The sequence below is a fragment of the Anabrus simplex genome, chromosome 1 (assembly GCF_040414725.1).
Source record: "Anabrus simplex isolate iqAnaSimp1 chromosome 1, ASM4041472v1, whole genome shotgun sequence".
Classification (NCBI taxonomy): domain Eukaryota; kingdom Metazoa; phylum Arthropoda; class Insecta; order Orthoptera; family Tettigoniidae; genus Anabrus; species Anabrus simplex.
The window spans coordinates 1,262,604,589-1,262,631,736 of NC_090265.1; the positions used below are offsets into that span (position 1 = coordinate 1,262,604,589).

Here is a 27,148-nt window from a genome sequence, read left to right on the forward strand (position 1 = left end):
CCGCGCGCCTCTACGCGCATGGCCAACTCACCCGGTATTGCAATATCTTTACCTTTTTTCCATCATAATCGTCAGCCTTGACCCAAAATGAGAGTGAAGTAAATATTTCTATTATATTTCCACCTTCACATCAGATCAAGCTAAAATAGTGTTTCTGCCACACACAATCAAAAACATTTTCATCAACTATCAACTATGTCCCAGAAAACTCAAGGAACGGTAAAAAATATCATGGTTGACATCGAGATGCGCCGAGCACAAGAGAAAACAACTCTAATTTTTCAATTTTAAGATTGTATATGAACTTGATGTTCACGAGTGTATAGAATAATGGCCATCACTCAATATTGAAGACAACTCATCACCCAGAGATGAGATTTTATATTTTTGACTCACAAGCATTATCTTGTTGTAAATTAGGGTTTTTAAACTTAGCATAAAATAGATATTAAGGAGTTAATTATATCAATTTGTTGTATATTGTTATATTGCCTGGTTTTTCATTACTTACTATGCAGCTAATGATGGTGTCTAAATGAGCGCCAAAACTAGTTCTGCAATAAAAATATAAAATATATGTTGTAAAAACCATCTAACAACATCGTACTTTTAGTGAAAAAGGTGGGACCTACAAGATTTGTAATTCAATTGTGACCAGAAAAATTAATCAAACACGATTAAAATCCCTGACCCGGCCGGGAATCGAACCCGGGACTCTCTGAACCGAAGGCCTCAACACTGTTCATTCAGCCAATGAGCCGGACATCTTGCATAGGAAAATATCATGGCAATATTAAATATCATAACACTCCAATATATTTAATCTGAGTGATAGACAATATACATAAATCATTAGTATCCAATACAACTCCTCATTCTTCAAATTTGACGTATAAGCCATATTTTTATATTTATTGCTCTAGATCACATACAATACTTTTAAATCAACTCTCTATCTGCTATTTACAACCTTTTCAATAACAATTCATTAAAATAATAATTCAGTCAATAATTTCCTTTTTACATCTCTTTCCTTTTTTCTTTTTCTTTTACAACATCTGCCTTACTTCATATCTTTTTTAGACAACATGGCAACACACAGTTTTTTTTGTTGCTTAAAATAATTTAATTTTAAGTGAATATGAACGTGTATAGATTGTCCATGCTTAGGCAACTACATTACAAATACAGTACAATATAGCGGGCAGCCAGAGCAGGTCAATCTAGAAAAGATTAAAAAATACAAACCCACTATCCCATACTACAAATCTAAATACCACCTTCAGGAAATTGAAATAATAGGGATAGTAATAGAAATAATAATTGTCGCCACGCGGAAGTGCTTCCAACTTCTAATGAAGCTCATCCCCGAAATTGTGACTCTTGTCGTCAGAGGGACCTTCAAGATCCTGAGACACCACCTCTACAGTCCGGCTTCATGGCTAAATGGTTAGCGTGTTGGCCTTTGGTCACAGGGGTCCCGGGTTCGATTCCCGGCAGGGTCGGGAATTTTAACCATCATTGGTTAATTTTGCTGGCACGGTGGCTGGATGTATGTGTTGTCTTCTTCATTTCATCCTCATCATGACACGCAGGTCGCCTACGGGAGTCAAATCGAAAGACCTGCACCTGGCGAGCCGAACTTGTCCTCGGAGACTCCCGGCACTAAAAGCCATACGCTATTCATTACCACCTCTACAGCACTGAATTTAATTTAGAGTTTTCTTCAATTAATAGAACTGTATAAATAAAATTTGATATGTTTCACCTTGTTTTTTTAATGGCAGCCTGTAAATACAAGAGCTTTTCCCTAAATAAATGGAAATGTATATACAAATCAATATAACATAATATTCAAAATTAATAAATAAAATATACATACTTCTACTTGTACACCTACATATAATACAATTGAATGCTGTTTCATGACTATTACCAATAACTGGAAAGTGCATGAAATGGTAATAATAACCAAATACATATCAATATACGCAGGTGGTTTGAAAAGTTCTCGGAATGTACTAGAATTAAGTATCTTACCTCGGTGGAACTGCGTTTATTTTTCAACATAGTCTCCCTGTAGACTAATGCATTTGGTCCAGTGATGTTCCAATACCTTGATCCCATCTCGAAAATGAGATTCCTCTAGGCCTGCAAAATAACTCTCCAATTCGGCTGTCAGTTCTTTCTTTGTAGAAAATCTCCATCCACCAAGGAAAATTTTCAGCTTGGAGAATAGATGAAAGTCTGATGGTGCCAAATCATGTGAATAAGGTGGATGTGGCAACAATTCGTACCCCAGTTCATGAAGTTTTGCCATGGCAATAACACTTGTGTGTGACGGAGCGTTGTCCTGATGAAGGATGACCTTTTTCCTTGCCAAACCAGGCCTTGTTTCGCGTATCTTTTCCTGTAGTTGGTCTAGGAGGTTTGCATAGTATTGCCCCGTAATTGTTTAGCCAGTAGGAAGATAATCTATCAGCAGAATGCCTTTTCCATCCCAGAAAACTGAGGCCATGATCTTTCCTGCACCTGGCGAGCCGAACTTGTCCCAACTGACGAGCCTAACTTAGCACACGAGGGCGAAACGCAGGCAACCAAGAATGAGTTAGCTGGAAAATTTATAATGTCCAATAACGGACCATTATATTGGTATTATAAATTTACTCATTCGGGACAAATATTTTAGGTTCTCTATGGGAATCAACATCTACATCATTTGATGGCCAGGCAGGCATCAATTTTTTTGAGTCCAATGGTCCAGTAATGGACCATTATATTGGTATTATAAATTTACTCATTCGGGACAAATATTTTAGGTTTCCTATGGGAATCAACATCTACATCATTTGATGGCCAGGCAGGCATCAATTTTTGAAAATGAGACATAGCTCTCATAGTGCATTGGCACTGCTGGTGGCTTCAAGTAGCCTATGCAGTGGCCTCCACGGTATGCACTAGCCTTGCGTCTTGGGTGGTGTGCTAAGTCCCAACTGACGAGCCTAACTTAGCACACGAGGACGAAACGCAGGCAACCAAGAATGAGTTAGCTGGAAAATTTATAATGTCCAATAACGGACCATTATATTGGTATTATAAATTTTCTCATTCGGGACAAATATTTTAGGTTTCCTATGGGAATCAACATCTACATCATTTGATGGCCAGGCAGGCATCAATTTTTGAAAATGAGACATAGCTCTCATAGTGCATTGGCACTGCTGGTGGCTTCAAGTAGCCTATGCAGTGGCCTCCACGGTATGCACTAGCCTTGCGTCTTGGGTGGTGTGCTAAGTCCCAACTGACGAGCCTAACTTAGCACACGAGGGCGAAACGCAGGCAACCAAGAATGAGTTAGCTGGAAAATTTATAATGTCCAGTAATGGACCATTATATTGGTATTATAAATTTACTCATTCGGGACAAATATTTTAGGTTCCCTATGGGAATCAACATCTACATCATTTGATGGCCAGGCAGGCATCAATTTTTGAAAATGAGACATAGCTCTCATAGTGCATTGGCACTGCTGGTGGCTTCAAGTAGCCTATGCAGTGGCCTCCAGGGTATGCACTAGCCTTGCGTCTTGGGTGGTGTGCTAAGTCCCAACTGACGAGCCTAACTTAGCACACGAGGACGAAACGCAGGCAACCAAGAATGAGTTAGCTGGAAAATTTATAATGTCCAATAACAGACCATTATATTGGTATTATAAATTTACTCATTCAGGACAAATATTTTGGTTCCCTATGGGAATCAACATCTACATCATTTGATGGCCAGGCAGGCATCAATTTTTGAAAATGAGACATAGCTCTCATAGTGCATTGGCACTGCTGGTGGCTTCAAGTAGCCTATGCAGTGGCCTCCACGGTATGCACTAGCCTTGCGTCTTGGGTGGTGTGCTAAGTCCCAACTGACGAGCCTAACTTAGCACACGAGGGCGAAACGCAGGCAACCAAGAATGAGTTAGCTGGAAAATTTATAATGTCCAATAACGGACCATTATATTGGTATGATAAACCCACCAGATTGGAAATGTCCGAACAAAGTCTGGCCTGATTTTGGTGCAACCAACAAGATTTTTTGCGCCGGTTTGTGACTACAGATGAAACTTGGGTCCACTACTATACCCCAGAGACAAAACAGCAGTCAAAGCAGTGGAAACATGCTGATTCACTACCACCAAAGAAAGCAAAGGCTATGAGAGCTATGTCTCATTTTCAAAAATTGGTTGCCTCATAGTGCATTGGCACTGCTGGTGGCTTCAAGTAGCCTATGCAGTGGCCTCCACGGTATGCACTAGCCTTGCGTCTTGGGTGGTGTGCCAAGTCCCAACTGACGAGCCTAACTTAGCACACGAGGGCGAAACGCAGGCAACCAAGAATGAGTTAGCTGGAAAATTTATAATGTCCAATAACGGACCATTATATTGGTATTATAAATTTACTCATTCGGGACAAATATTTTAGGTTCCCTATGAGAATCAACATCTACATCATTTGATGGCCAGGCAGGCATCAATTTTTGAAAATGAGACATAGCTCTCATAGTGCATTGGCACTGCTGGTGGCTTCAAGTAGCCTATGCAGTGGCCTCCACGGTATGCACTAGCCTTGCGTCTTGGGTGGTGTGCTAAGTCCCAACTGACGAGCCTAACTTAGCACACGAGGGCGAAACGCAGGCAACCAAGAATGAGTTAGCTGGAAAATTTATAATGTCCAATAACGGACCATTATATTGGTATTATAAATTTACTTATTCGGGACAAATATTTTAGGTTCCCTATGGGAATCAACATCTAAATCATGGTGGGTTTATTGTCCAATGTCAAGAGCCGCGGCACCCATCCTGCGGATAATTTTTTCATACCCAATTCTTTGTTTAAAATATAATATACCCATGCAGAAGACATCCCTACAGCTTCAGCAATCTCCCACACTTTCATGACCATTTTATGCACTTTTGCGATAAATTCTGGGGTCGTAACACTTTTTGGCCTCCACTACGCGGATCATCATCCAAGCTCTCCCGACCAAATTTAAACTTGCTGGTCCACTTGGCAACGGTTGAAAATGAAGGAGCAGAGTCCCCCAGTTTGTTCTGAAAGTCCGCATGAATTTCCTTTGCTTTCATACCTTTCTTTACAAAGTATTTAATCACTGCTCGAATCTCAGTTTATTCCATTGTCACAAATCACTATGCGGGAACAACAACAAAGAGTCATCACTATCACACTCCTGCAGCTAGAGGACTGACGCACCACGTGTTCACTCACAAAGGATGTGTGATTATTGCGGGGGAACCTCGTTGCTCTAGCACTGACACCTAGTGGTGATTCCGAGAACTTTTCAAACCGTCCTCGTAAATACCAATCTACAAACAAAATTATTTTTTAAAAAAAATTAAGGATTCAGTTCTTGTACAGTTACACTGTATACTCTTTCTTCCCACTTCTTGTAAGTCCATACAGCATCCTTTTACCCCCATTAACATTCTCTTCTATCTCTCACTTGAGTCCCTCCCAACTTTTCTTTAACCACTACTTTTTTACATTTCCACTTTGTATTATTTTCCTGATATTTCGTTCTGCTTTTTTTTGTCTCTGTTTTATTCTTGTTATGCTTTCATAATTTCTGCCACTGCTTTCTTCACCTTCTCATTCCACTGTGACATCTCATTCTCTTTCACTCTTGGGGATGTTCTGCCTCAATGGGGATGTTCTCGGCACAACTTACAAATCCCCTTTTAAACTTGGACCATTTCTCTTCCACACTTCCCAATTTCGTGTCTGGAACAAAGTCTTAATGCAGGGGGAACATAAATAAATGCCACCCCCACACCTTTTTGCTGAGGGGAACGGTTTTTTCCCGGCTGTACTAGCATTTTTCTTGGTTAAATGTTGACATTGTTGTCTGAGACCTGCAACAGGTAACTGAGATACTCCTAAACACATCAAATTCACTACTGTTTTGTTCTGGTGGCTACTATAGCAAGAATTCACAACTGCAAAAAAAATTTACTCACCATAGCAGATTGTCATTATATCAGATTTTTCATAAAAGTCGAAAAAAAGACCGTGCATTCATAAAAATGGTATGAAACAGCAATCAGTTTGTTCTAAACTTGCATTTTTGCAGATGATTTCCATACTGCGGCTTACATTTTAGTTGTCAGTTTAATTCTTTAAATTGTAATAATATCACTCCAGAGGCTTCTGTGGCAATAGTTTCCTATTCGAACAGCAGCACCTAACCTAGCGTAACCGTATGGGTATGTATCATGAAACATCTTTTAAGCCCCAGTTGGGTAACAATAACCTTTTCACAATAAATTTATGTGGGAACCTCCGAAATTAGTTATGTACTCTGTTGTATCTCGAGGTGTATCACATTCTTACTTAATTTCAGTACCTAGTATTAAAATTAAGCAATTATTAGCTTCAGCCTTTATTTCTAACAAGTTAACAACTGCTATCGGTCACGTTATTTACACATTTATTATGAAGACATGTTCTCCTCTTTCGTTTCAAATTTTCTTTGCAGTACACCATTCGACAGGTATTACTATTAATAATACCATAGGTTGCGCCATTACTGCGTCCAATAACGGCGTATTAAAATTCTCCGACTTCTCAGATGATCTTAGGATATATTTATAGTAAGTCTTTGTTTAACGTGGATCCTGAAGAGTGGTTCAGTAGCTCCAAATATCGTGACCTATCATATCCTGAGATGGACGTCTCCACCCTACGCACCGGATTTAATGATTTGGAAAGACAAGAATCACGTCACACTTACCAATAAACTACTATAATCTATTAGTTTCATGGTCCGTATTGATAGTTCAAGTACAAGTATGAAGGATGAGTTCTCCACTTAATCAATACTTTATTTTACATAGTGTCAATATTTTTTACATAAAAACAGTACCGGTTTCGACCCGTACATAGGTCATCTTCAGCTGCTAGAGAACCTACTTAATACTTAATACTTAATACTACTAAAATTAAAATTAAACAAGAATACCATTAAATAAACATGATACCATTATTCTAAAATTACTTAATGTTAAGATATATACATATGGTACAGTTTTGGGGTTAAGGGGTTATTTTCAAATATTATATTAACTGAGGCTGGAATCAGATACAGTTCTTAGAGTTAATTAAGAATCACTGATATTCAGATGTCAAGTTATCTGTGTTAAATGCCACTATTATGTCCAACAGTTTATGAGATCTTTGAAGTGCATTGTTGTGCCGAAAATATTACGGGGGTGTCGTGTTCCTTAGAATAAGAGGTTCAGCAACCAGAGTATAAGCTATGTGTCCGTGATCTGGTTGCTGAACCTCTTATTCTAAAAATATTTTAAAATGTACATGGAAATATCTACAACATTTGTAATGTCTCTACATGTATCTGGATAATAAAACCTTACAGTAAGTTTCCAGAACCCTTCATATATACCAAATTATAGTACAATAAGTCTAACATACGAACATTATGGAATTTTCTACCGCTTTCGACTCTATAGATTTTGAGGTTAAACAATACACAATACGTATTTGAGGTTATACAATTCTATACTACATATTTACAGGGAAATCATACATTAATCTTATTTAACATTTAATAAAAGATAATTTAGCCTTATATAAACTAAAATTAAAATATATTACACATAATAATTGAAGGTTTTACACCAATTATGATGTCGTACCTACGACACTATGTAACTCCTTCCGTGTGTTCCCTCAGTCTTAATCTTTTAGGACATTGTATCCATGATTGATTCATGTTGTGGATTCGTGTAGTAACATCCTAGTTTGTAACCACAGGCAATGACTGAGTGACCTAGAAAGTGGCTGTAAAATTCAGAATTCTGTAGGCGTAGCCATGCATTAAACTGTCAGGTGACCCCTCAAAACAAAGTGAATAGCGGTGCGTCTGAATGTCGTAGAATAGTAGCGTGCAATTCAGACATATTCTGTGTTATGGACTTCCTTGTGCTCAGGTGGTTTGGACTACCTGTTCAACAGTGATCGTAAAGTTGTTAGAGTGAAAAGTTTATCACAGAGACTATGTGTATGCTTAACATTGTCTTTAGCAAGCTTTGAATCTATGGGAGTTTCACATCCGTTTGACAACCCAGGGATACTTCGTCTTTAATAATCACAAACATGATCACCACCACAGACCAGGGATTCCTTTAAAACAATTTTGAATTTGTAATTTTTTGGGATATCATCTGGGTTTGCAGAAGAAAGCACATAGAATTGGCTTAGTGAGCAAGGTGACCCAGTCTAAAGAGAGGAAAAATATGGGCAGTACTGTATGATGGGAACGAGAAACATGTTTAGAGTGTAGTAGTGATGATGACTACAATAATGAGGATAATTGTTATCAGTTTTAATATGCACTGATGTGCTAGAATTCTATATGTAGGAGTTACTGAAGTCTGGGTACGGAGTGATAATTAGGAAGAGACTGGGGATTATAAGTCTTTCTTAACAGGTATAAAAAGCAGGATAGGGGGAGTGTGGACTGTCGTTAGGAAAACCTTACTACATGACATACCAGTAGTTTCTGTTTGCTGCATTATTGAATAAAAAATATAGATGGATTTGGTGGTAACAAGAATTGGGACTAGAATTATCTCTGGAATAGATGAGTGTGAAGTTTCATGGAACAGTGAGTGATGAAGTAGTCAGAGCCCATTCTTGTTTAATTTGGTTTGAATATTGAATATACTGTATCTCTTTATCCTTAGTATTTTATGAGAGCGCATAATGTATTATTGTGTGGTACTTTGCTTCATGTAAACAATTTTGTGTATGTACTGTTTAAAAATTATATTTTATGTTATATATATATTTTTTTATTGTTGGTAAATTGGTATTATTATTGTAGTCTCTCAAAACAAGGTGACCCAGTCTAAAGAGAGGAAAAATATGGGCAGTACTGTATGATGGGAACGAGAAACATGTTTAGAGTGTAGTAGTGATGATGACTACAATAATGATGATAATTGTTATCAGTTTTAATATGCACTGATGTGCTAGAATTCTGCTCTAAAAAGGGGTTCTTCAGTGAGTTAATAGATTTACTTATGTATATTCTACATTAGTATATATATATATATATATATTTATTGAACAAATCAACGACTTCCCGTAATTACGGGTTGCCACAATGGACAAAGTAAAGCTTATCAGGATACAGAATGTTTTTATCACATAGAAATATAGTGATGATATTGATTTTTTAGGTTATGGAGGTCTGAACAGGTGAGATTTTAGGATGTGTACAGATCCACGTATGGTGGTGGTAACTATTCTTTCAATGCTGTTCATAGGCAGGTCAAACTTCTTCCAGAATTCTACGAACAAGGCAGGTATTGTGCCACGAGCACCAATCATTAGGCTGTTAATCTCTATTTCATTCAGCTGGTATTTATTTTTGTAGAATGGAATGGTGGGTGCATAAATGTTCTGCCTTTCAAGATGAACTTCAGTAGACTGGCCACCATGGTGCTCGAATCGGATGGTCGGATCGATAATGAAGCCTTTCTTGTCATTATCTTTAAAGGCAAGTATGTCAATTCGTCTTGTACTCCCCTGTCGTAGACAAACCGTGGACTTCTTCATATACACGGAAGTTTTTGCTATGGAGTTCTTCTGCAATCAGTGATCTTATCTTGTGCTGACGTGAGTTGCTCAGTACTTCGTCGTAGGGACAAGAACCCAGAACATGAGCCAGTGTTTCTTTCTCTCTGACGCATCTGCGACAGAGGTTTCCGTCCTGAGTTCTGCCCGGGATAGTTCGTACTGCGGAAACATTTGATGTCATCTTGATTGCCTCTCGCCATTTGCTACAAGAAAGTCCCTGGTGATGCCTAATCCAATTATTGGCCAGAGTGTATTCTTTATACAACTCTACACCGATCCTCTTCTGAGGCGAAGAGCACCAAGTTGCCATTTCACGACTTCTTAGTTCTTGGCGGATTTTTCTTGGATTTGGAAGGTCACTGCCTTTATTGGAGGATCTGTTTATATCTGTGATGTTGAGGGACTGTAGACAATGCGTCGTTGCGGATGTCAGAGCATCTTTAAAACGTAGCTATTGCTGGCTCGGCGAAGAGCGTTGCATGCGCTTATTTGTTGCAGATGTACTTCCCAGCTTGCTTTGAAAAGTCCGAGGCTAGAGAGGAATGCAAAGTGCCTATTTTACTAATACTATGTAATATTCTAGTCCTTTTGAGATGAGTTTTTTAAGATGGTTAGAAATAGCTTTAGGTTTCAGATTTTCCTAAAAACTTTGTTCATTGTTGCCATAAGAACTATCTGTGTCAGTGCGATGTAAAGCAAATTTTAAAAAGTAAAACTTGATTCTAAATTAAGATACACCTGATACTTATACCTCAACCCTCCCAGTTCGTGTTGCCAGAATGATCACTACCCAAGAGCTTGATTTTGCCTTATTGGATATACATAAGATACTTTAATTTCCATGACTACTCTGTCCCACATTTTTAGGCTGTCAGAACACAAACAAATTGTATTTAAGACATAAATTACTTTAAAGGATTTTATAAATAGATAGTACAGTGAGATTCTCAACTGATGTTTGTCTGGCAAAGTGACTTCCTTTTTATTTTGTAATTTTTTCTTACAAGTTACATTGTAAGCAGCCATAATTAAATAGTTCCTTTTTATTTTTGGACATGCAGATTATTTCCTTATCTATGAACAATATTTCTAGTTACGTAAAGAATTTCTGCTCAATATATTATTCAAACTTACTGCTTAATAATATGTCTGTACAGTGGTATATTTCTGGTTTGTGCTCCTAAAAATGGACTCATTATATATGGTACCTTGTAATTTATCTCTTCTTTATAGGGAAGCCAATTTAAAGTTTCAGAAAGACAAGTAGATTTCATCTTGAAGAAGAAGGACAGTGGATGGTGGCCTCGTTTAACTGGCACACCGCAGAAACCAGTATGGTTGAAGGTATGGAAGAGTGCTCACATTGTACTTTATGCAGAGTATTTCAGAAATATTTATACCACTTGTAAAAGCGTCTCAGTGTTCTACATTCTGACTTTTCATTCCTATAAATCAGGTTCAGATATCATTTACTCCTAAAATGGGAGGCAAGATATACAGGGTGAATTTTTCTGCATAATCCGTTCTGGATTTTACCGTTTGAATTCTTGAATTGTGTTGTACCCAGGTATAACTTTGACCATATCAGTTACATTGTAAGGGCAATCTCTGAGCCTGTGTTATATGGATCTGTATTGAAGAAAGTAGAGTAGTTATAGAGCCAACTGTGGTGGCACAGTTGGTCAGTCATTGACATCATAATCCTGACTGAATTCAATGTACTTGACTTCCAACATGTTAAAGAACTTTTGCAAGACAAAACTCTAAACACTCCATCAACTGTTAAGATTATTTGATGAAGTAAAATCTTTTTCCTACTGCAGTTACCATCTTCACAGATGATTTAAATTATAAACTAAGTAGTATATTACTTGCAATAATTTCTTCATTTTTTTGCATGTATGTAATTGCGGGCTAACTTACTAGTGTTCATGAATCTATCCTGTATAATATTGCTATGAAAGATCTATTTTGTATTATGAAATTAATGTAAAATTAATTATTATGAAAGACAAATGCCACAAGAGATGATAGGACACTAGAGCTTCGACTGTCATTACTTATGACTAGCTCAGTTTGGAAATTGAGTGTGTGTTGGAAAAATCATATAGCATATTATATTTTAAAATACAGTACAGAGCAGAATAATAAGACTAATTAATTAGTTAGATGATGCAGGATCCAAACATTGTAGTTATAATGCTACTAAAATTATCTTGGCTAATTCTATAGTTTAAATTTTACTCATTCTCATGTGTCAACCTGTGATTTGATGGTAATATTATATTTTTTAGATTGATTTTGATCGTTGGAAATCTGAAGATGATTTGGATGATGAAGAGCCTCGTGATGTTATGGGTGATTATCCAGGGCTATATGACAGATTGGAGAAGGAAGAGTTGGGTTACAGAAAAGGTTAGGTATAAATATGGCAAAATTAAAAATACCCTGATTTTTAAAAATTTCTTTTTCATCACATTGAAATATTTTATACTATAGCCTGCCTGTTACATCTATTCACAGTTTTTCACTGGCTTTCTAGCTCCCTCTGTGGAGCACTGGTAAAGTGTCAAACACTGGACCCCAAAGTCGTAGGTTCAGACGTGGTAGAGGTAGACAGATGTTTGGAAGGTAGATGTTGATACTGTATATAAATGATCTCTGGTTACACTTCACTGTCAGTGTTAACCAGACAAAAATGACTGAAATTTGGCTATAGCTTGTCCATTCAAATTCCTCTTCCTTTGCTATTTGGTACAGTAAAACAGAACGTCTAAATGGATAGGCAACCAACATATATGACATCATATCAAAATGTTGTTCTACTACTGTCTGTCTCCATTGCATTACAGTTAACGCTATTAGCTTCTGTCCTTGGAGGCTGGGTTTGATTCCCGGTACTACCAAAGATATAAGAATGACAGGAGGGCTGGTATGTTGTTCAAATTGTTCACGCAGCTCACCTCCATTGGGAGTGTGCCTGAAAAGAATTGTAACCCATTGGGATGAGAACACGAGTTTACCATCTACACCACCAACCACCAATGATAATTGCTTAATAAATTTGAGCAGGAGAGGAAATTTTATTCTTGTAAAGCCAGAAAGCTAAGACTCCATGGTATCATTATTATAACTTTGTAATATGCATCATTCATTGTTGCTATAGCTTTCACTGGAACATCTCTGTACCTTAATAAATTCCGTACTTTGTGATGAAAACCACTCGTAAGTTGTATCTTCTTGCTGATTTTCATATCTGTTCTTGAATTATCCTTTATTTCACTTCATGAATACTAGAAGTTTTCCACCATTTCAGGGTCTTTGTCTTTATGTTTTATTGCTCTTTTCCTCCTTTCTTCAGCATCATACTTTTCTCTACTTGATAGTGGGTGTGCATACATATTTCTCTCTTTCTCTCTCTTTCGGGTTAGGGGTGTGGAATAAATCCTTGGTGAGTAAAAGGGGATAACCCTAAGGGGTTCTTAGCTTTGGGTGGGCTAGAGCGCGTATGTGTGCACGCCACCTTCCATTGATTTCATCCTTCCCATCTGACGTTCTTCAATGGATTCTTGTTTGCCTCTGACTCTAGCAGTTTCTTCAGTTTGCAAAGCCTATGAGTCTTTAATTTTCATGGTCTATGTGGTCTTTTCTCTTCTTTTGGGGATACCCTCATTTTTTGAAGGATCAGACTGTTTCAGTTTTTTTCTCTTCTGATTAATGTTAAAGGGTATGGTTGCCTAGTTGTATTTCCACTTAAAAATCACTCAAACCTCCACCACTCTTTTATCATCAGTCCCCATTATAAACTGTAAAGGCTGAACTGCACTATACTGTATCAGTCTCCTTTCAGTTTCAAACTGTCCTGCTTATCCAATGGCATTTAGACACAGTTGTAGCGTTTACTTTCCTATATTCATTAATTTTATGTATAGGCAATTATGATAGGGTCCTTGCCCTAAAAGTTATTTTATATCTTCTGTGTTTCATTCAACCAATCCCAACATGGAGTCGTGATCTTTGGAGTCACCTCTAACGTGGGGAATGGCAATTGTGTGATGGATTGTATGGTAAAGTACCAAATGAAAACACTCTTTATATGGAAGTATTGTTAAGAATGCATTATAGAGTTTACTTTCTATTCTGTGTGTGACGTTTCTTTTTGACGGCAGATTTGAAGATGCCATCTAAGGACAGATCTTATTAAATATAGTATTATAAATAGAACTGGGCTGAACAATATTGGATAACATCAGAGATTGAACCCATCGTAAGTCCTATCAGTTTGTAGACAGGACATCAGGCATTTTGCAGAACTTTTAACAAATAAGATGACCTGTTGGGAAATTTTTTAATTATTCCTGTTAACAAATGCTGGGATGATTGGCATACATGTTGGGCCACTGGTTTTCTGAGCCCAAGTTACCAGGCCAGCACAGTTAGGTGGTATTTGAAGATGTTCAAACATGTCAGCCTTATGTTGGCAGATTTATTGACATGTAAGGCAATTCCTTTGGGACAAAATTTTCAGCACTTCAGCATTTCCGTAAACTGTAAAAGTAGTTCATGGGACATAAAACCATTAACATTTGATATACAGGGTGAGCAAAAACTGCTGCACGTTGAGGCCGGCATGCAGTTCCTCGTCAAAATTCATGACAGAAGTTTATCTTGTAAAACCTAGTCCCACCAATAGGTTTTATAGAAATGTGAGTTAAGAAACGAGGCTCTGGCTACGCTGTAACGGTGTGCAGCGTGGCCAGGCACAGGTCGCATGAACTTGGCGCTCTGCCGGAGCTGTCTCATTAGCTCATTGAGACGAGGTAATGCCATAAATACCGGTTGTGCAGACGCGCCGATGTTCGAGACGCGTTCGCGCCGATTTTTTTCAGTTAATGTATCAAATTGTATCCAATGTACACCTCCACTATGCAATACACTATGTTCTGTCTTACTGTTACAGTTACCTTTATTTAAAAATTCAAACATAACATAAACTTCTGACAGACGTAAACAACCACTTTGTTTCGGCCATGGCACAAATAAAGCCAGTACGTAGAACATAATAGTGGATACAGTAACATCATCTCTATCCAGTGCGGTACAAGGAAACACAATACAGTACAGTAGGTAGGCTACACTGGCTTGCCTATTATGCTACGCACAGTAATTCCATAGTGTGCGTGTGACATCCAGTTTTATCTTCACGGAGCCAGTACGTACACTTATGAGCAACATCCACTTCACAGCAGATGTTCAAAGCGACCACTTTGCATTTGCAAACACTTCGCCACTCACTGGAGCATACTTTGCCGGACCCTATGCAACACACCTGCATCCACCATTGCCGATGCAGCATGCACACGAACTATTAGTTCTTGTACATCCATGGGTGGAATACTATAAACATGTTCCTGTAAGGGTCCCCACAAATAAAAATCTAGTGGATTAAGGTCCGGGGAACGTGGAGGACAGAATATTGGACCTCCATGACCAATCCATTTCCCCGGAAATGCTTCATTTAACCAGTTACGCACAGTCATTCCAAAGTGTGGCAGTGCACCATCATACTGAAACCATAGCTGTCACCGAACACCAAGTGGAACGTTTTCTAAAGCGTCAGGCAAAGTATTGATCAGAAATGTACGATAGCGGGGTGCATTCAACTTGTCTGACAATAGGTAAGGGCCTAAAAGCACTCCTCCCACGATTCCAGCCCACAGGTTTATGCCAAAGCTTGCTTGAAAGCCACATTCATGGGTGACATGTGGGTTGTTGTCAGACCAATAATGGCTGTTGTGATGGTTGAAAATACCTTCCCGAGTGAAGCTACATTCGTCACTCCATATCACATTCTTTATAAAATATTTGTTATCTTCAACTTGTTGCGAAAAGCCATTCATAGAACTGTACTTGTTGAATGTGTTCTTTTGGCCGCTGGTGTTGAGTTAACATGTAATGATATGGATCCAGTTCTTCATCGTGCAACACGTCAACAGCCAGTGTTCGAGATACCTGGAACTACCATGCAATATAACAGGTACTTCGCCGAGGTGATTGGTGAACAGCTTGAAGATGTCGTCCTCTGTTTGTGGAGTGCGTGTAGTCCTTGTATGACCTCTGTCCACTACTTGTGGACGAAGATTACCAGTTTCCCTCAGGCGTTGCTTAAGGCAACGAGAAAGATGGCCATGGCACAAATAAAGCCAGTACGAGATGGCACCTTTGAGGGTACTGTGCTGCATACTCACGAGCAGCAGCAGAAGCCTGGCTATTGGATGCATCCAATACTAAAAGCATATCGACGTATTTGCCGTTTGTGTACTCCATCAGGAAGCTGCCCTACATGCACTTTACAGGACCAGTTACGGTTGTGCACTGCGTGGTTAGTCGACTCATGCATTCAGTTGAATGGATCACACTGTCATGTGTTCGACTATTGTCATGTGACAACAGGATGTCATGCTTACAAACGCAGTTACACGATGGGAACTAGGGACCTGACGTCACACACACACAAAAGAAAAAAACAACCTGACATAGATTCGAGCCGTTGCTCCATGCAGCATATGGGTTTGATAACCCAGCAGTCTACTCATTGAGCTGCGCTGGCGGGTACAATAAAGAGGGATGATGCTTATTTCTCTATTACATTCCAATGCGCTGTAGGATGTGACAGTGTTGCCAGCTTCTCGTTTTTGACTTGTTTTCCAACAGCACCAGATCCAATTTGGCTATAGAAACTTTTGTCTTGCAAGAGTAGGCTATGCGCTGGCATTAGATTTTACCCTCTCCCTTTCTACTATCATATATCACATCCCATTTCATCTCGTGAACTACTCTGATGTGGTTGACGTCAGGCATCTGATCATAAAAACTTACTATGAAGATTCATCTCGCTTCATACCCAACCCCATAGAGAAACAGGATGAGGGTTGGACACGCGCGCGCGCGCTCACACGCACGCACACACACACACGGACACACTCTTCTTTCTCTCTCTCGCTGATATCCAGGGTGGTCGGAAACATGAACTGGGAATATGAGCATTAGAGTGTTGGCCATACTGATAAATAATTTGTAAAAAATTATTTCATATATTGCACCGTTGTCATTTTATGAGCTGTGGAAGTTAGCTGATAAGATGACTTTGCGGGCGAATTAAAATGGGCTTTGTGAGGTGGCGTTGCTAAATCTGCACGTGGTTTAAGGCTGGCTTGTCAGTGGGAGGATTTGAATATGGACCTCTGAACTTTCAGGATCTGCCATAGCAAGTACGCTATGGTGACACCGGCTGAAACCCACGGTGTGTTTTGTTTGATGCTGATTTCTCAGCGTGACTCTCAAGTTAGTGCATCCGATTTCTTGTAGTTATCTTGCACATGCTATATGATTGTCCTGTCAACAACGGGTACTACAGCTAGTATATATTATTGCATAACACACACCTCCAGCCTCACCTCCACCCCACACTCGCAGCAGGAACTGATTTATTTGTGTCTACTCTGTGAATATATTCTTACTATTGTCAATCATTTTTTACAATTTGTTTTTGGTGTCTTCTTATCTCTGGTTGTTTTGGTAAAGATAATAGTTTTGAGGGTTTAATTACTTGTTTATTGGATTTTAACCAATGGTGATACCTACCATTTTTATAACAGAGGGGAAGTCTTAAATTCAGTTTATCTAATTGTTTTGCAAAAATATGTGGTAATGATTACCAGAATTTAACTTTGCAATTCTTACTTTTTCCTTTAGAAGACATGAGGAAGGTGTACTTAGTATTCTACAACCTGGCACAGTTCATAGGATTCATGTATATTCTCACAGTGATAGCAGTCAGATACTCCCGCGATGGGCCTGGTAAGTATTTGGTATATTTTGTATGTAACAACCTATTGGAATTTTAACAGTCAGAGTAAGGGAGGGCATGTCTCGGAATTTTCTCTATTCTTTTCTGTACTAACTGATATCCTGACTCTCAGGCCCATGTACTGGGTCACACTGCTATTGCGAACTAGGATGTGTGAACTTTGTGAACTAGGATGTGTCTGCAAGAAATCTGGCCATGAACTATAGAGCAAAAGTAATGGTCAAAATTACTTGCTTTTTATTGGAAGAATATTTCAATATTTTCCATCCCAAGTTGAAGATAACTCTTGGGTTTATTTATCTTGATATTTCCTTTTTCTGAAACAGTATGAACATTTGATTGTGATACTGATTACATTTTAGGTTCCATATTACCTTGAAATTTCCTTGGGTAATTGGAAGGTTTTCAGATGTAAGCCTTGTCTGATACGTATGATAACAAATAATAGTACCCTTGGATGTTGGTATAGTTGGTATTGTTTGAACTGTTTAATGAAGAGGGAAAGTGAGGATGTATTGGCTTACGTAAGGGTTTGATTTTTTAATTGATTTTCTAAATAGACCTCATCTTATAAAGTACTTTCCTGTCAGAATTGTGCGAATCATCATCATTGTTGTTTTCTGTTTGGTCAGTGGTATCCGTTCAACAAGTGCTCATAGCAACTCACCTTAAACTTGCAATGATAAGTGATGTCCGTAATGTTTGCAAGCAGGAAATTCTATAACTTGGATGGAAGAACATTGTAAGCAGTAGTATGGTGTAGGGGTATGTTTAGAGTAGTTGTATTTTGTACTGTGGTCTTGTGACGGGATATTAGATTCATTTTATTCCGTTCATGTTACTGAATCGATACAGTGAGCCGATTCATGGTTCAGTAGATTCATCGATCCTATTGCATGTGTGTAGTGTGTACTGATCAGACAGCAGCAACAACATTCAATGCTTGCTGCTGTCATCTGGTCTTCATTCTGTGAACTGCTTTCCTATGCGTCATCTAACTTTCAGATTCAGTACTATACTTGCTTATTATATTACAGCACAAATTTTACGTAGTTAATAATAATGATGATGATGATGATGATAATAATTGACATAACTCAAATTTTAGACACTACCTAATGGTTTTCCACAGTTCTCTGAATGTGAATGTCACAACTCTTGTATATATAGATTTAGATGTAAAAATACCTGTGTCCACAATGATGATGATGATGATGATGATGATAGCAAACACTCGTAATCGAGTAGGTTTGTCTTCCAGGTAGGATGTCTCTTCATCTATGTGTTCGGAGGTGACTATATAGTCCAGTGCGGGAGTTACACAATTTTCCACAGTGATGACAGGTAGTCCTAGGTGGAGCAGTCATGTTATTTCTATGTCTTCTCAGCACTTCTTTTTCTTTCCTACGTTGCCTCTTGTCATTCGCTGTACGTCGGCGGTTTTCTTCAAAAGACAGTGTGCCGTAATGGACTAGTGATCTCCAGGATGAACGGTCAAGCGCTAAGCTCTCCCAGTTATCAACATCAATGTTACATCTCTTCAAGTTAGCCTTGATTACATCTTTAAATCGCTCCCTCTGACCGCCTACATAGCGTTTACCTACTGATAGCTCAGAGTAAAACACTTGTTTGGGAATGCGATTATTGGGCATGCGAACTATGGCCTGTCCATCGTAGCTGGCGTCTTAAAACCATCAATTCTATACTTGTGGTGTGTGCCTCTTCAAGAACGCTGATATTTGTGCGCCTGTCTTGCCAAGTTATTTGCAGTATTCTCCTCAAGCAACGTTGATGATACTGTTCCAGATTCTTATGGTGTCGACTGTAGCATGCCCAGGATTCAGATCCGTAGAGTAAGGTTGGAACTACAACAGAATTGTACACAAGAATCTTTGTTGTGACATTGACATCGTGGTTGTCAAAAACTCGAGATCTTAACTTAGCAAAGGATGCTCCTGCACGGTTAATTCTGTGTTGGATTTCTGAATCTATATTTGCGCTTGATGAGAGGGTGCTGCCAAGGTATGGGAAGGTGTTTACAACTTGAAGGCTCACTCCATCAATTGTGACATTGATATCTCTTTGACCTTCCCCAGGGGCTGGTTGGTATAGGATCTGTGTTTTGCTGGTATTCAATTTGAGTCCGATCTTGTTGTACGCAGCAGAGAAAGCATTCAGGATTTTCACAAGCTCTTCTTGTGTCGGACCTACGACAGCATTATCATCAGCGTACTGTAACTCAACTAATGCTGCAGATGATGTCCGAGTTCCTGCCTTTAAACGGCTCAAATTAAAAAGTTTACCATCCATCCTGTAAGTTATATGAATTCCTGGAGGGAGATCATCTCTGACAAGTTCCACGACAGTGGTAATATACAAGGAAAACAAAGTGGGGGCTATCACACAGCCTTGCTTAACACCGGTATTGATATGGAATGGCTCTCCAATAGAGCCGTTGCGAATGACAGCTGCCATCATATCAGTGTAGAGCAATTTCAAGATGTCAATAAATTTCTGCGGAAAGCCATATAGAGCTAAAATTTTCCACAAAGCTTCTCGGTTCACAGAGTCAAATGCCTTAGTAAGATCAATAAAGGCAATATAAAGAGGTCTATTTTGTTCTCTACATTTTTCCTGGAGTTGACGAGCTGTGAATATCATATCTGTGGTTCCTCTAGAAGGCCTGAAGCCACACTGACTTTCTGGAAGTATTTTCTCCACCAGGGGTACAATACGATTTGCCAAGATTCGAGCAATAAGCTTTCCCAGGCACGACAGTAAGGATATTCCCCGATAGTTACTGCAGTTTGTTCGATCCCCTTTCTTAAATATGGGAACTACCAGACTGTCTCTGAAATCAGGAGGCATTTCTTCTGTGCTCCAAATTTTGACAATCAGTTCATGTATGTGTCTTACTAGTTCCTCACCACCTTGTTTGAGAGCTTCCACTGGTATACCATCAGAACCAGAGGCTTTGTGACGCTTCGCTTGATTGACAGCATGCTTAACTTCATCTAATGTTGGTGGGGAGCCAAGTTCATCATTGATGGGATCTTGTTTTAATATATCATTCACCTGTTCATCAATAATCGAATCCTGGTTCAAGAGGTCTTCAAAATGCTCTTTCCAACTATTCATGATGGAGTGCTGATCTTTTAAAAGTATACTCTTATCGCTGGACCAAAGAGGATTCCTCCCAAAGGTGGTGGGACCATAAACTGCTTTTGTCGCTTGGAAGAACTGTCGTGAATCTTTATCTGCTAGATATTCTAACTCTTTTGCCTTTGCTGTCCACCATGCATTCTTGAGCTCACGGGTTTTTCTTTGGACATTTGCTTTGGCAATATTTACGGCTTGTTTCTTAGAGTGGGAGTTCATGTCCCTTCGCCATGCTTGCAAGGCTTTTCTCTTCTCTGAGATCAATGCTTCAATTTCTTCATCATTTTCATCAAACCAGTCCTGATGTTTTCTGGTCTTATATCCTACTGTTTCTTTGCAAGCATCTTGAATAGTGGTCTTCAGACTCTCCCAGTGTTGCGTTACATCAGGTTGATATTCCTTCGGCAAAGTCCGACGAAGGAGCGCTCTGTATTTTGAAGTAATTTCTGCATTGCCAAACTTCTCAGTGTCAAAAGTATGTCTGAAGCTCTTCCGTTGTTTCCTCCTCTGGGTGGACAGTGACAAATGCATCACTGATCTAATAAGTCGGTGATCTGTCCAACAGTCATCAGCTCCCGTCATTGCTTTGGTGATGAGAACATCGCGTAGATCTTGCTTGCGGACAATCACATAGTCAATGAGGTGCCAGTGTTTCGACCTAGGATGCTGCCATGATGTTTTGAAGCGATCCCTTTGGCGAAAGATGGTGTTGGTGATTATCAACCCATGCTCAGCACATTTTGAGAGGAGTCTAGTATCATTGGAGTTTTCACTACCAACTCCCTCCTTGCCAATGACACCATTCCATACTTTATGGTCCTTTCCCACTCTGGCATTAAAATCACCAAGCAAGATGATTTTATCTAGTCGATTGATGTTTGATAGGATGTTATCCAGATCTGAATAGAATGTTTCTTTGATGTCATCATCAGAGTCTAATGTGGGGGCATATGCGCAAATTACTGTGGCATGCTGGTCGCCATTTAATCGAAGTCTTAATGTCATGATGCGTTCATTATGTCCAGTTTGGAAGCTCCTGCAGGTCTCTGAGAAGCTTATTCTTGATAGCAAAGCCTACTCCATGTGTTCCACAATAAGTAGCCCACATATTAGATAATTTTGCAGTGCTGATGATATAGCTTTAGCTACAAGTCATAGTAACCTGAAAGAAACGAAGAACATTTTAACTGATGACCTTTCCATTCTTAGTGACAATTTTCTGAAATGGACTGCAACCAAACACCAGCAAAACTGGGGTGTCCTGCTTCCATTTAAATAACAAAATGGCAAGCTGTACTCTCCAAGTGTCCTTTAACGGTAAGGTCCTCAGACACAATAACTATCCAAAGTACTTAGGTATAACATTAGATCGGACACTCTCCTTCAGGCAACATCTAGTAAATACAGCAGCAAAGATTAGGAGTCGTAACAACATTCTGCAGAAGTTGTGTGGTACAACGTGGGGTGCTTCTGCAACTACCTTAAGATCTTCTGCCCTTGGTTTAGTTTTCTCTGCGGCAGAATATTGTGCTCCTGCGTGGATCATCTACTGCCATGTGAAACTTGCGGACACTCAACTCAACAGCACAATGAGGATTATTTCAGGCGTAATAAGATCAACTCCTACCCACTAGCTCCTGTCTTGAGCAACGTCATGCTTCCTTCATTCCATAGAGCACAACCACTGTTGAGAGAATACTCCAAGATAAATGAGAACCCTGACTTGCCCATCCACTCCAATATTCCTGACCTTCCGAGGAACTGGTTGAAATCTAGACATCCACCAGTTAAGCTCGCTCAGAAGCTCACAGAAGACAATTTCAACCCCTATGCCCAATGGAAGGAAGAATGGATCTCAGAAGCAGGTGAACATCTCTAGCCTTTCTTCCCACCTAATTTGAGGTCTGATCTCCCAAGAACAACTTGGACCATCCTTAATAGGATTTGATGTGGTCATGGAGTCTGTGCTGCATCCCTGTATAAATGGGGAAAGCTACAATCCCCCAAATGTGACTGTGGTGCTCCTTTTCAAATCATTGAACACATTGTAAAGGTGTGTAGCAGAACAGCCTGCCCTGGAGATTGGTTTGATTTTCTAGAGGCCAATACAGAGGCTCTAGAATGGATAACAACTTTGGACATTAAAATATAATGTACTTGCTTTCCTGCTTCTGTATATATATGCCATATGATTAAATAAATAAATAAATAAATAAATAAATAAATAAATAAATAAATAAATAAATAAGCCCACATATTAAATATAAATCAAATAAGTTGCTTTACGTCGCGCCAACACAAATAGATCTTATGGTGATGAAGAGATAGGAAAGGGCTAGAAATGGGAAGGAAGCGGCCGTAGCCTTCATAATTGTATGGCCTCAGCTACCGTTTGCAGACATTTCGATTTGATGCCATCTGGCTGTCTGCTCGTCAATTTCGACGTTCCGTTTTTACTATAGGTCCGCTAGATGGCAGACAGAGTAAACCGGATTTCTCTTGGGTGTCTATGGCTGAGATTTAATTAATTTTGTCGGGTAAATACCAAATGTATCACCAGAGATCTTTTACATGCCGTAGCCTTAATTCAGATACATCACCAGCATGTGCCTGGTGTGGAAATGGGAAATCATGGAAAACCATCTTAACGTTTGCCGACGGTAGGATTCAAACCCGCCATCCCCCGAATGCAACTCGTAGCTACGCAACCCTAAACGCATGGCCAACTAGCTTGGTCATCTTTGAAAATGTCTTTTCCTATCAGCAGAGGATTTTCTAAATCGTCATATTTGTTTGACTACACGAGATGTACAGTATCCCACTGGTTTTCGGATTAAACATCTTTTTATTTAAGCTATTGCATCAGTCTGCACACTTATTCACTGTCCATGTACACCAGTGATCTTGTGATTCGATTATTGAAGTATTGTGCATTGATGCGACATATGAACTGAGAGAATACCGAGCGGTTCTTCCGAATATAAAACAGACATTTTTGAGTGGTCATGAGCCTGATTCGTAGTCATAGGGTAGGCTAGATAATAATGTTATTGGCTTTACGTCCCACTGACAACTTTTATGGTTTTTGGAGATGCCGAGGTGCTGGAATTTAGTCCCGCAGGAGCTCTTTTATGTGCCAGTAAATCTACTGACAGGAGGCTGTGCACCTTCAAATACATTGCACTGAGCTAGGATCGAACCTGACAAGTTGGGGTCAGAAGGCCAGCACCTTAGCTGACTGAGCTGCTCAGCCAGGCAGGGAGGCTAGAGAGCTGAGTTTAATTATATGTTGAACGTCAACTAGTTATAAAAATACTGATTAAACTAATACGGTAAATAGAATAACCAAAATAGCCTACCTACTTACAAGCTAGGTACTTTGGAATGATGTTTTGACTACCTTTTTAAAACTGCAAATAAATCCATCTATTATGTAAAACTCCCTGTAAGAAGAGGGCAGTGAATGCAGGTGGGTATTATTTTCAAATGAGTCCGTGATTGCGTGCAATTTTTTCGGTGTGCCATGGCTTACTGTATGTTTTACTGCAGCAGAAGCTCGGCTACCCGCCAGTGTCCAGTGTTACAAGTGATTAAAATCATTTTGGGTCCGTATTAACTCTCAGTATACTTCTTAAAATATACAATTTGTTTATTAAACAGTCACCTATTCAACAAAATAAAATCATTATAATTATTATATGATCTTTTTTACATTTGATTATAATGGGACATGTTTCGCTTGTATTACAAGCATCATGAACCAATTATATCTTCTCTAGGCTACATCAGGATCCTGATTTTGTTATTTATATATGAGACTAGCTGATGTACCCGTGCTTTGCTATGGGATTCTCAGAAAGACTGATAGTGTGGTTTTCCTAACTGAAGTCAGCATAGGTTATTACAAAATATGTCAGTAGGAAAGTAGTGATTAAAAGCAATGTTATCATGTAAAGTACCCCATCAAAGGAAAAACTGCACATTTTCTCACTTTTAACGAACAGTACCACGGTGCCAATCTAACAGTCCAAAGTTCCAGAGCTGGAATGACCAGGTCGCAGACAGCCGTGAACACTCCTCTGCCATTATTCCGTTAAATACGATGCACACTGCTCATTCTAATCAGTGCCTCAGAGTAGGGATTGAATAGCTCGAATGCTGTGATGAACCACTGTGTTATGTACCAGTAGTATCAGCAAATTTATGAACCAGAGGAATGGCATGCTAAAGAAGAAAGTTATCCAACTCACCAGCCACTTCCTGCTGATATTCAGGCAGGCTGTTACACTCGTTATGACCCGGTGAGTTGGCCGTGTGGTTAGGGGCGCGCAGCTGTGAGCTGGCATCCGGGAGATAGTGGATCTGAACCCCACTGTCAACAGCCTTGAAGATAGTATTCCGTGGTTTCTCATTTTCACACCAGGCAAATTCTGTGGCTGTATCTTAATTAAGGCCACGGTCGCTTCCTATCTGTATCGGTGCAACGTAAAGCAAATTTTTAAAAACTCGCTATGCAGCAGTAATCCTATCTATCAGAGATGAGTAGCAACAGAAGACACAAAGCACATCACAACAAACAATGGTCAATGTAATGTTATTGTTGATCACTTTTATGAGCTTTCTATATTGTAGGCCTTCACATTTAGTTTTCTTTCGACTCTGTGATATTAGGGCGTCTTATAGAATTATTTATAGCATGGACTAGTTCCTTATTCTCCGACTTTACATATTGATTTTCATTAATTTCTGTTCACTCATTTTCTCGCGACTCGGCGCTGATATGTACTTATTAACAAAATCCAAATTCATGAATATTTCTCTGATCATAAGCGGTACGGTAACAATGTATGAGCATAAATGATCGGAAATTTACTACTACATAACTAAAGTTATGTAGTATTTATCGATACAACTATTATCATATAAAGAAAGATAATTAAATTTCAGGCCGTCCCCTAAACTACCATTTAACTCAGTGTGAACAAAATTATTTATGGCCTGGATTATAGAGACGTATTCCCCGATTTTGCATACCGATTTTCATTAGGATAAGACCACTAATAACATAACTATTTGAGAATTAAATTTTAGGCCTTCCCCTAAAGTACCATTTTTCTCAGCATGAATACAATTATTTATAGCCTAGATTGTAGTGGTTTATGTTCCAACTTTGCCTACCAATTTTCATTAAGATACGGCCACTAATAACATAATTATTTGAGAATTAAATTTATGCCTTCCCCTAAACTACCATTTCACTTAGCGTGAATGCAATTATTTATGGCCTAGATTATATTGACTTATTCTCCAACTTTGCATACCAATTTTCTTTAAGGTATGGCCACTAATAACATAAATATTTGGGAATTAAATTTATGCCTTCCCCTAAACTACCATTTCACTTAGCGTGAATGCAATTATTTATGGCCTAGATTATATTGACTTATTCTCCAACTTTGCATACAGATTTTCATTAAGGTATGGCCACTAATAACATAAATATTTGAAAATTAAATTTTAAGCCTTACCCTAAACTACCATTCCACTCAGTGTGAATAAACATTTTTATGGCCTTGATTGTAGCAACTTATTCTCTGACTTTTCATACCGATTTTCATTAAGATATGGCCACTAATAACGTAAATATTTGAGAATTAAATTTTAGGCCTTTCCCTTAACTACCATTTCACTCAGCGTGAATAAAATTGTTATGGCCCTAGATTGTAGTGACTTATTCCCCGGCTTCGTATTCCAATTTTCATTAAATTCTTTTCAGCCGTTTTCTCGTTATGCGTGTACATACATACAGACAGACAGACAGAAATTATGGAAAATTAAAAAGTGCATTTCCTTGTTACTGTGGACACGACTGATACATAAATTACATGTTATAAATCTCATATTATGTTCCGTATTGAAATGTACTTAAAATCAAATAATAACATTAGATTAAAAATTCCACCTGTTCAATACATAAGTGTTTTTTATTTAAATTTAAGATATAGTTCTTAAGATATTACATACAGGGACATGTTTCACCCATGTTGAGGGCATCATCAGCTTAAAAATCTCAAACCTAAAAGAAAGATAGATCAGGATCCTGTGTTTTTATACTTAAGTAAGAGGTACAATTTGTATAGATTTTTGCGAATGTCTTGTTTTTTAAAATGTGGTAACAAGTGGTTAGTTAGAAGTTTAAAAATAATATGTAAAATTGCTGCACTGAATTAAAATTTGGTAAATTATGGTGCCTTATTCTGGAGATGGCATAAGTAGCTTATAATAGCTTAATAAATTAGGAATAAAAAACACTCTTAGTGGTAGTAAGTTGTTCAAGTGCTTAGGAGCGAAGACAGGTTAGCTGGTAGATAAAATTGCTGCGCTGAAATAAAATTTGGTAAAATATGGTGCCTTATTCTGGAGATGGCAAAAGTAGCTTATAATAGCTT

At 38.7% G+C, this 27,148-nt stretch overlaps 1 protein-coding gene across 3 annotated transcripts in view; it reads left to right on the forward strand.

Annotated features, from left to right (window-relative positions):
• Positions 1 to 27,148, forward strand: part of Hacd2 (3-hydroxyacyl-CoA dehydratase 2) — a 332,961-nt gene that overhangs the window by 65,879 nt on the left and 239,934 nt on the right. For 2 of the 3 annotated variants that reach the window (XM_067152070.2, XM_067152071.2), the window contains exons 4-6: positions 10,904 to 11,014; positions 11,965 to 12,085; positions 17,426 to 17,530. In XM_067152070.2, coding sequence (XP_067008171.2) covers positions 10,904 to 11,014; positions 11,965 to 12,085; positions 17,426 to 17,530 — 337 coding nt within the window. The remainder of the gene's footprint in view (positions 1 to 10,903; positions 11,015 to 11,964; positions 12,086 to 17,425; positions 17,531 to 27,148) is intronic. The other variant, XM_067152072.2, reaches the window with a different exon arrangement.